General features: G+C 38.6%; 1 protein-coding gene across 3 annotated transcripts; it reads right to left on the reverse strand.

Moving 5' to 3' along the window:
* Positions 1-538: 538 nt before the first annotated feature.
* On the reverse strand, positions 539-8,166 carry LOC131468369 (poly(rC)-binding protein 2-like). 3 transcript variants are annotated; one of them, XM_058642505.1, is made up of 14 exons: positions 8,005-8,166; positions 7,112-7,245; positions 6,287-6,310; positions 6,163-6,195; positions 5,917-6,033; positions 5,349-5,480; positions 5,139-5,267; positions 4,932-5,006; positions 4,573-4,632; positions 4,186-4,258; positions 3,638-3,693; positions 3,369-3,538; positions 1,747-1,813; positions 539-1,235 (listed from the first exon to the last, which is right to left on the reverse strand). In XM_058642505.1, the coding sequence occupies exons 2-13, from the start codon at positions 7,178-7,180 to the stop codon at positions 1,777-1,779; spliced, it is 975 nt and encodes a 324-aa protein (XP_058498488.1). In that variant the 5' UTR covers positions 7,181-7,245; positions 8,005-8,166; the 3' UTR covers positions 539-1,235; positions 1,747-1,776. The 3 variants fall into 3 exon arrangements, with proteins under 3 accessions (XP_058498488.1, XP_058498489.1, XP_058498487.1); XM_058642506.1 differs by having other exon boundaries at positions 539-1,813; positions 4,591-4,632; positions 8,005-8,165; XM_058642504.1 differs by having other exon boundaries at positions 539-1,813; positions 8,005-8,165.
* Between the last annotated feature and the right edge of the window lie 2,590 nt (positions 8,167-10,756).

The raw sequence follows: 10,756 nt of genomic DNA on the forward strand, positions 1-10,756 counted from the left end.
TAATTCCATATATACATCACAATATATGATTTTTTTTAAATACTCCATACTTTGCAAAATCGTTATATTATACCGTGACTTAAATATCGTGATATTGTTTTGTTCACACCACGAACCGCAGTCAGAGGTCAGCAGGATAAAGTTATTGTGGTCCCACAATTAATTAGGCTTTAAGTTTGACTAGTGTTCTTATTGTTTTATTCTTTTTTAGTTATTCTTGTTGTATTCTTTTTCACGTCAGTATTTTACTTTGTGACTCCATATCTGTGAAAGGTGCTATATAAATAAAATGTAATTATTTAATATTGCATATTTTAAAAATGCTTTGTGCACACACACAGCTATTTTTGCCAGACTTTTCCAAGGTCTGGAAAACCTTGAAAAAGGCTGTTTCAAATGTCCACACTTAAAGACTTTCAAGACCTGTGACCAAGACCAAGCACCCTATCATTCAGGTAGTTCATCCTTTAAATAAGATACCAACACGTGAATAAAGCCGCATTTCCTTTCGCTGCCATAATAACAACCAACAATCCGGTAAGCATTTCACAACTTTTTTTTTTTTATTTCTGCATTTCATTTCAACAATTTAATTGCACCCCGATCTACAATTGTTTGAAAACGTGCACAAAAAACGTGAGTTTCTTCATCCTGCAAAGAATAATAAAAAATAAAATCTGACCCAGGCAAAAAGGATAGCAGGAAACTAGTGTTAATTCTATAATTTTTTTTCCTTCTAGTTAGTCATAATTTAATACCTCAGCATAATATACTTATAAAGACCAATATGTCTTGTAGTTTTTTGTTTTATTTTTACCCCTTGCAGCATTCCCCAGCCCTGCAGTTAAAAAAAATATTTTCTCTATTTAAAACAAACATTTCAATGTTATTATCATCTTCATCATCATCACTATGGTCTTCGTAATTTCAGGGAAATGAAAATATTTTCCTCTCACTCACAGGCCCGCTTCTAGTCACCGAGGCCCACCCGCAATTATCAGAATCCAATATACAATAATGCTCAAAAAAGTCCTGATCAGGAAAATAAAAACCGATGGAAACACAGGAATGACACAAAAAAACAATTCATCTACAAAAAAATTAGAGGTGAGACATAGTGTAGCTTAAAATTCTCCTTTGCACCCACACATGACGAGGGATTGCGTTTTCCTTCCGACACAAAAGGCGGTTTCCGTCCACATCATCAACCCGGGATCATTTACACCCACTGAAACCTGTTTAATTATCACACAGAGCTTACAGTTTCAAACTGAAGGTGGCAAATATCAACAAATTCTACTCTTACAAGGAGCCGTGTGTATTAAATAAAAATAAATAGATATTTAAAAAGGAAGGGGAAAGAACAGTCCATCTATAATGTTATTGTCTTTTTTTTTTCTTCATTTTTACATTTTCTAAGAAAAATCTGACATAAGAAAAAACATTTATGCCTTTTCAGATTTTTCTAAAACCTTTTTTTTACCTATATCAAGAAAAATCATACAGATATACAACAAAATAAAGGAGGAAGAGAAAAAATACAACGGAAGGAAGTCCTTTAAAAAACTATATGCAAAGGGAATTTTAAAAACAATAAATAAATAAAATACCAATACCATGATGATGGTGTAATACAACTCATTAGGTGTCTAACCAAAGCAGAGGAGAAAACTGAGTTTATAGTACTTGGTTTTTGCATTAAGTTCAATAAGGGACCTCTTGGTAAAAAGTAGGGGAAGGGGTTACGTTAGGTGCTGATGATGATGATCCTCCGTGTCAGTTGGCTGCGAGTCCAGTAGCTTCAGAAGAAAGCCTGACGAGCACAAACAGAAAGAGAGACTTATACTTCAATATTTTTGTTTTAAAAAAATACTGCAAATGTAAAGCTTGGACAGTGCCAGGATGGTTTAAGTTACAGTTAAAATGGTACGGCATGGTAAAATGTTTACCTGAGAGCGCGTGAAGAACTGGGTTTTCTATTTAATTGAACAAGTTTGCGTTTAGATTATTTCCTCGATGAATCAAGTACTCGTTTGGTCCATAAAACGTCAGGAAACATTGATCAGAGTTTACCAAACCTCGACATGATGATGTTCTCAAATGTGTTGTTTTGTCCACAGACCAGAACTTATCAGTTTTAATGATTTCTTTGTTATATGGAGCAAAGAAACCAGAAATAATCACATTTAAGAAGTGATAAACCCAGAAAGTTGTTTCAATTATTAACAAAAAAAAAAGAAGAAGACTCTTGGTCCTTTTCCACTGAGGTCCCAGCTCGCCTCGCCTCGACTCAGCACAGGTTGGTTTTCCACTACAAAAATAGTATCTACACGGCTGCATGAAACTGCAGTGTAACTGAATCATTAGAATCAGTGAATTAAAACTATTTGTTCAGTACTTGACCGGAGCACAGACTCCGTGTGACACATTCACTGGACTGAAATACAGCAGCCGGGTTTGTGATGCCGCTCACGTTCAGCAGTGCTGTCAATAAAACACCAGACTCCTCTGTTAAATATTATGATCTTAGACATTCCCCTGGTAAATGTTGGAGATTAACCCACGTTTGTAGGATTGTCAAGTCTTTTAACTGATCTACAGTTCGGCATTGTTCACTTTGATTCTTGTGTCGGGACTCGGGCGTCTCTTCCTGTGACGGGCAGATACTAAAAAAGAAGCAGGTACTATGCTAGTGGAAACGCAACTTTGCCGTGCCGAGTCAAGCCAGTGGAAACGCGCCATTAGTAATCCAGCCCTGAACTACATCACCTCTATATAAATGTAATTTTGGAAAATACTTTTCAGGCCAGCAAATAAAATTCAATGAACCTTTGTAATGAAAAAAATAAAATGTAACAATTAAAAAAAAAAGACATGAACTTAAAAGCAGCAGTAAAGTAAACTGCACATTCTAAAAAAAAAAAAATGTAATGAAGTAAAGCTTTGGTCGGCCATATCAATTTGAGGAACTTCCTGTTTTTTTTCTCTTCTTTTACCAAACCATTAAAGACACTACTTGGCTTATAAATTCCAACATTTTAGTATGTACAGGTGTCGGGTTGCGTTAAATAATCTCCTTTTCTGTTTCTGTTTCATGCCAATAAGGTTTTAAGAGGATCTTATATTGTTTTAATAATGTCATAACTTGATCATTGGTTATGAGAAACGGACATGACTTTGACATCAGTGATATTTGCTTTAAATACTCATAAGAATGTGGACAGACAGAACTTTTTCTATCATCACACTGAGGCTAAAGAAATTCCATCCTAGACAAAGTGAAGAAAATCTGAAACACAGCTGGACTGTCTTATTCCCATCAGCCTGCGTTGGGATGATGTGTCTCAGTAGTCGACAGACTTTCTTACCGAGCATTGATCAGGTACTCAGCCAGGCTGATACTGGCATGGGAGCCAGTGATGGTAACCTGTCTGTCAGTTGAGCCCTCAACAGGGTTGGCGATCTTGATCTGAGCGCCTGACATCTGACGGATCTCATTGATCTTCGCGCCCTGGCGGCCGATAATGCAACCGATGAGCTGAAACGAGGAGAAAGCACGAGAACGCATCAGCACCGTCAATCCCAAAAGGGGGGCCAAAGCATGCAGACACATTTGGCCTGCGTCTATGAGACTTACATCGTTTGGAATGGTCAGTTCATGAGAGTCCGTTTGTGCAGAGGCATCCATCCCAGCTGCAGATATGCAAAGAAACCACATTATAGTTGACAAATCTGAATAATGCCAGAGGTTGACCAATGGTGGATTTTTAAAGGCCAATAGAATAACATGCTTTGATATTTTTAAAACAGTTTTTCTTCCTCATAAAGACCACAGAAGTTATTTTGAAGACTGATGCTCAATCTCCAAGAGCCATGCTGCGACATATCTAATTTAAAAGTCAAGTTCCATGTATATTGCAGTGTAAGGGTCTTCCCACAGTTGTTTATTAATCGAAAGATCACATGTAGAGATATTTTCAACAAATGCAGCCTTTAAATGTGGCGATCAAGTCTCCATGCAGAGCAATGAGCTGCGTCTCCACATGATGGGCAGAGGAACCGGGGCCCGCAGATGCCGATATGTTTTATATAATGTATCAAAGCAGATTCATTGGCTAAAACTACAACATTTGAATGATACAAATCTACAGCAATCAAAATCCATCTTTCAACCTGTCCACCTACCCTGGAAGCCCTGGTTGCTATGTGCAATGGGGAAGGGGCTCTGCTGCATGGCCAGCTGGTGAAGTTTGGTGAGCTGTGGAAACAATGAAAGAGAGGAAGAAAAAAAATGACAGAAACACAGGTGAGGAAAGTCAAAGCACATCAAAGCAGAAAATTGTAATATATTTCTTTTGTAAGTAGTTATCATGATGATGAGAGGAAAATGTGAAATGAAACATGGGGGCCATGATTTAGCCTATAGTGTATTTGGGGGGGAAACATTTTATTTATAAAATGAATGCTTCTATCAAGCAGAGGTGGTTGAAAAAGAAAAAAGGAATCGGAGAGATGACAAGAGGGTGGCATGGCTTCCCAGGACCGAAGTTACAAATATATTGAATCACTTACAGAGGGCCCTTCACTTACATCAGGCTGTGGAATGGCGTGCTGTCCTTGGACAGCGTATGCCTGCAAGGAGAGAACAGCACTTAAGAGGGTGTGGCACTGTCACACACACTGAACTCTAATATCCATCAGTTCACAGTGGGCTACAAAAACACAACAAGACATGCTAGAGACAGAACAGCAGCTACCAGAACAATGCACATTTATAATTGAATTCCTTTGACCAGAACAGCTTCAGGACAAAGTGGAAATATCATATCATTGCCAAAAAAGAGAAAAAAAGAACCCAACAGTGAACACTGTGTGGCCAGACATTACCAGTGACACTTCTTGACAAAGAAACAATAGATTTTATCATTTACCTGACCACCTGCAAAGATGACAGGAGAGCCTGAGGGTTTGGGTCTGTACGGGATGGTTACTCCCTTTGGTGGGGACTAAAAAAAAGAGAGAAAAAGACATTCACCACTGACTATCAAGGCAATATCAACCCTAAAACAATAAATCAATCAAGACTATCCATGAGTGTCATCATAAATTAATAACGGCACAATATAGGGTGACTGTACCTCGAGCATGACAACACAGATCTGCTTGACACACTCGATAATGGACTGGGGGGTCCCTGCAACGGTAATGGCACGCTCTGTTGAGTTGGGCAACATGTCCCCTGCTACTTGTACCTGAGCTCCCGCTGACTGTAGAAACAAAACCCAACAAGAGTTATGACACATCAAGGGTGAGTGTGTCAAACTTTACAAAAACTTGTGACAACAAACCTCTCGGATTTCCTTGATCTTGCAGCCACCCTTGCCAATGAGTGAGCCACACTGGCTGGCAGGCACGACGAGGCGCATGGTAACTGGCGGTTTGCTGGTGGCTGTACTGTTAGTCATTGAGTTGCTGATGTCCTACAAGAAAAATGAACATGAGAACATTTCAAGTCTAACTGATGTCACTGAACACATGTCACTGTACTGCAGCAAGTCATTTCTCCCACGAGGGATCTCACAATGAAAACAATGACAGAAGAACTATACACCATAAAATTAAGTAAAAATTAATGAAAACAAAAATCTCCTTCCTTACGGTTTCTCTCTGGAAGTTTTAGCAGTCATATACAGAAGCACACCAGTGTGGTTGCACATTTGCTGTTAGCTTTTTTACAAAAAACAGAGGCAATCAGAATTCATGCAGCTTGTGATGTTTAATACACAGGATAGTATGTAGGAAAGTGCAGTGTGTGAATGCTGTACATGCAAGCTGCCTGTTCTGACACTCATTAAATGTATTTGAAGTTCTGTAAAGCCACCATAATCTTTTTCTAAGGATTTAAGCAGGTCTCACCTCTTCCAGTTTCTCAATGATCATTGAGAAGGCTTTGAAAATGGAGGTGGTGGGTCCTGCAAGGGTTATAATCCTTTCCGGACAGTTCCCCTCTGAGATGTTGATGCGAGCACCACTCTGCACAGACAATAAAACCATAGATGAAGCAACAAATCACTCAGTGTCATCATGTGACCCCTGAGTCAGTCCAACTAAATTTATGCACATCTCTTTTCTAGCATGGTCACATGTCAAAAACAATCTTACCTCTTCTCTCATCTTCTTCACCGATTCTCCTTTCTGTAAGTTAAGCACATGCACACAATATTTACAAAATATGCCAAGGGACAAGAAGTGGATAGCATCATTCTACTAATAAACAAAAACTAACCTTTCCAATGATGCTTCCAACCTCCTACGGGGCGAACAAACACACATGTTAAAGCAATAAATGGAGTGATAAAGTCAGTGTTTTTATTTAGGCTACATCCACACAGCACTATTTACATTTAAAGGCGCACAGTGCTCCACACACCCGCCGTCTGTCCTACCACAACATTTTTAAGCCCAGAAAACAAAGAAGTTTGAAACTTTCACACACAAAAGGGAGACCCTTGGAAACAATGCACCGTGTTCTGGTGCCAAAAGGGAAGAGCTAGACACAATGTAGCCCATTGACTGGTCAACAGAGAATATACACCTCTGGATTATTTTTAAATATACTGTGCACTGTGAGACAGGGTTAGGGTTATAACAAATATGTTGGTGCATGGAAGTGTTTATTGTCATGTATTCTTCATTGCTGCATGTATTGTTGGACTACATTGTGTCATGCTGGTATGACGATATACTAGTTTCATAGCTGGCAAAGCTACTACGGCCTAGCCTACACAACCAAAGTGGAAATGCAAGCCTGATCAAAACCATAAACCTCATAAGAGAATTTCTTGGTCTTCCTTTTCATGCCTGTTTTTAATTGACTGTGCTTTCTAAAAACAGCTATAAAAGGAGAGACTCTGCTTCCTGCATATAGCAGCAAATGTATGCCCATGTATGTGCATTGCAACATGCAATTACATGTATACAAGTGTAGACACAGATATGAATTTATTCTAAAACTCATTCTAACGAACCAAGTAGTATGAATGTAGCCAAATCTGAAGATGACAGTGATTATGAATGTTTATAGGAGAACATTGTGTGCAGTCACACTCACCTTCCCATGCATCAGTAGCCTGATGGTGAGGGTGACATTAAGTCCTCCTTCAACAAGAGTTGTGTCCATTGCTGCAGCTATATCCAGACACTAAACTGGCCAACGAAGTGAATCTTTAGTCACTTGCTGAAAGTCTGAAACAGTGGAAGACGTGAGCATTAGAGACAAATGTAGAAACTGGAACCTACTACTTGGTACAGAGCTACAGCTAACGCAGATCAGTTAAATAATCAAGGCAGTAAACATCATGTAGACTTGAAGTGTAGTTATTAAATAATAATAAAAGCGAACCACTTTGAAAGAATAAGACACTTCAGCCCAGTAATTCACATTAGACTGGCTCGTGTCCACTAATTCACGTTAGCACAATGACCCACTGTCTCCATGTTACCATGCCTATTTCCTGGCACTAAATAGCTGTGGCGACACAACTATTTAGGGTTTTAATTTAAGATACAGAGGGTGCAAGTATCCAGCAGTAACTTTGTGTCGAGTGTGAGTCGACAGAGGCAACTGAAGACTGTGAACCACGTTAACATCACAAACACTGTTCTGTTTTGGAAAGAGCAACACAGTCAGTCACGCAAGTTAGCGATAAAGGCTAAGCTCGCTAGCACTGTAACATTCCCAAATAACTTATCGGCTGTACTATGTCGTAAACGCGTTAATAAAACACACATGAAACACAGCGGAGAGCCGCTAACCCTCGGTTGACCATGAAGCTAAATACAGTTGAGTAATTTTCTATGCAGCCCGCTAGCATTAGCATCGTGTACTCCAGTGAATAGCCGGGCCCCGCGGCCTACGAAGCGCGCTGAGGTACACAGAGTTACCGCTGTCCTTCATCCTGGGAGAGAGGGGGAAAAGACAAAGGTGTATCTGTGGAGTCTTACCCGAACCGTCCCTTGAAGAGTGTTCAGGGGGTGGGTAGGGTGGCAAGGGTGGAAGGGGAGAGGTTCGGGAGGGAGTTTTAAAAGGATCCGGGGAAGAGGGAAGCGACGCCGCGGTTCGATCGGACTCCACTCTTCTGCTTAGCACAAAAGACAAAATGCATTCAACTTTGACCTCCTCAAGACCCCGCCCCTCTACATAGATATTCCCGCCCATATATAGCCCCGCCTCCCCCCAAATAGTCAACACATCAGAAATATTCAGTCAAATACAGAAATATTCAATCGAATCATCAATTGTTAAAGTTTTTAGTGTTTTTTTATTTTATTTTATTTTAAACAAGCTCTCGTTTTATCCAGCTTTTCCCCGTTTGACAGCAAACTGAATATCTTTGGTTTGTGGACATAACAAGACATTACATTATTATTGAGGATTTAAAGACCCACCTCTTCTCCTTCGCCTTCACTTCAGGATAAGGATAAAACAAATATAATTATTATCTTAATATTTTACTGTTTTACTTTGTGTTTTCACTGATTTTATGTTTTATCCCTTTAATGCTGCTGTGCCTTTAACTCTGCACTTTGGTCAACCTTGGTTGTTTTTAAACGCACTCTAGAAATAAAGTTGACTTGATTTGATTAGATTAGATTAAATTACCATTTATAATGTATATACCGAATGAAAAAGTGGTTCAATGATAGTACAGTAGTGCAAGTAGTATGTGATGAAAATAATTGTTAGTTGTAGGTCTAAACTAAAGCATCATATTGAAATTTTTAATGAAAAGGACACAGCTTTTTGTTTAACCTGTGTTTACAGCTATTTATATTAAACATACTTATGTACTGTATTAAAGGTTACACCGATTGTGCAGGTGCTCTACATATGTATTTTATCAAAAATGACAATTGTTCAGCCAACTTATTTAAACACTGAAAACTTCATAGAAACATAGCAATGGTTCCATTGCAGGAGTGAAGTAGGGCAGTGACAGACACAGAGATATTTCAGAGATAGATAGATCGATGGATGAACTTTATTGATCCAAGACCGGGAAATGGTTATGTTACAGCAGGAATAGACATAAGGCAGAGAACATAAGACTATACTGTACTAAACGGAAGAAAAGAATAAAAGATAAGACATTTCTAAATGTGCTTTACAACATGTATTAGTTCATAGTGAACGTTCAATCAGGACACTATTTTTAGAGCACATATTGGTAAGATAAGATACATCTTTATTCGTCCCTCAACAAGGAAATTTACAGGACTGCTTAATGACCTACAGTATAAATAAATATCTTGAACATTCCTCTATAAATCAGTTGCTTTGTTGGTTGTTGGCTGATTAATTTGTGATAGGCAAAACCAGCTCTTAATTTGTTTTGGGTTTTTTTTTTTTAGCATGAAAAGGTGCTAAAAAGGTCAATTGGACAATTGAAATATAGAAGAAAACAATTCCAGCAATATTTTTTTGTTGAATGTCAGAAGGTGAAGACACCCCGCTGCAGTTCCCTCTAAATCCAACAGATGGCACAAAAGCACTGTGAGTAAAGCCAATGCTCAGCTTTTTGCAGTCACCTTTAAAATACATCTTTTAAACCTTCCTCAAAAATAAAAATCAGGCTGAATGTGTTGACTGGGGATTTCACCTAGTTTTAGGTATAAAATTAAAAGGTGTCAGTCAAGGTGAAAATGTATATGTATATATAAATATATATATACATATAAATCCTCATAGAGCAACTGTGGGTTCTTGGTTTCAGTTACTAAGCAGTGGGTTTAAATATGAGCGAATAAGTCTATTTATTGTATTACAGTGTTAAAACTGTGAGCACTGACTCACACAAAGGCAGAAGTGTGATCCAATTCCAGTGACTAAGAAGAGGCAATTGGTCACTAACTAAACCATATCAATATGGCTGTAATGGCTATAAAATTGGCCCTTGTTTGTCAGTTGGTTTTACTAACATATTTAATAATCTAGAGAAGTATCAGTTTGGCGTTTGTGCCTGCAGGATTTGTTTCATGATGATATTTGAAAAGCTGACAAAATGATTTGTGCTGATACAGTATCCACATTCCCACAGGGAAGACTTCACAAATTGACCCCTTGCCCTGAAAATAATGAACTTCACCCTCATTATTTTTTAAATACAATACCTAAAGTATGATTCATGACTCTCCCCATTGTGATGAATTGCCTTGTTTTCTTGAGAGGCTGTTATTTTGTCACATGATTGATGGAATGAACGTGGATCTAAATTGCCTGCTACTGCTTATTCTGAATTAGGGAGGACGCAGTCAAAGCGGTGGGTTATACGGTTACATTTCTCAGACTTCTAACATTATTATATTACAATACTAAAATGGATTAACCTTCAGGAATAAGAGGAGATGGACAAACAGAACAGTACAGCCCTTTAACCATGTGTCCATGGTCTGGATGATGGAGTTTTCTGCTTGAACTCACTCAGCACATGTTCATTAATCTGCTGCACATCGGAGCAGACAATGCAATTAGTCAATGGGTACTATTGCTTGCTATTTGTTACCAGTCACCGAGTCCCTTGCATTGTTAATCTTTTATAAAAGCAATTCTCCCGCAGCACTGGTGTCCTACACGCCACGATTTACTCGTTTACATACACAATTCATGAATCACGTCTGGCTCAGTTTCATGGACTCAAAATCAGTGTTTTTGATTGATCGCCTCTGAACTGCTGGAAATGGAACTCAGCTATTCCGA

This window comes from Solea solea, chromosome 11 (assembly GCF_958295425.1).
Source record: "Solea solea chromosome 11, fSolSol10.1, whole genome shotgun sequence".
NCBI classification, from domain to species: domain Eukaryota; kingdom Metazoa; phylum Chordata; class Actinopteri; order Pleuronectiformes; family Soleidae; genus Solea; species Solea solea.

What these genes read in the sequence shown, in the direction of transcription:
- LOC131468369 (XM_058642505.1), bottom strand. Translation starts at nt 7,180, where the DNA reads ATGGACACAACTCTTGTTGAAGGAGGACTTAATGTCACCCTCACCATC. An exon ending in GGCTACTGATGCATGGGAAG is followed by an intron (nt 6,311 to 7,111) that starts GTGAGTGTGACT and finishes TTCGCCCCGTAG; the next exon opens with GAGGTTGGAAGCATCATTGG. An exon ending in TCTGTGTTGTCATGCTCGAG is followed by an intron (nt 5,007 to 5,138) that starts GTACAGTCACCC and finishes TCTTTTTTTTAG; the next exon opens with TCCCCACCAAAGGGAGTAAC.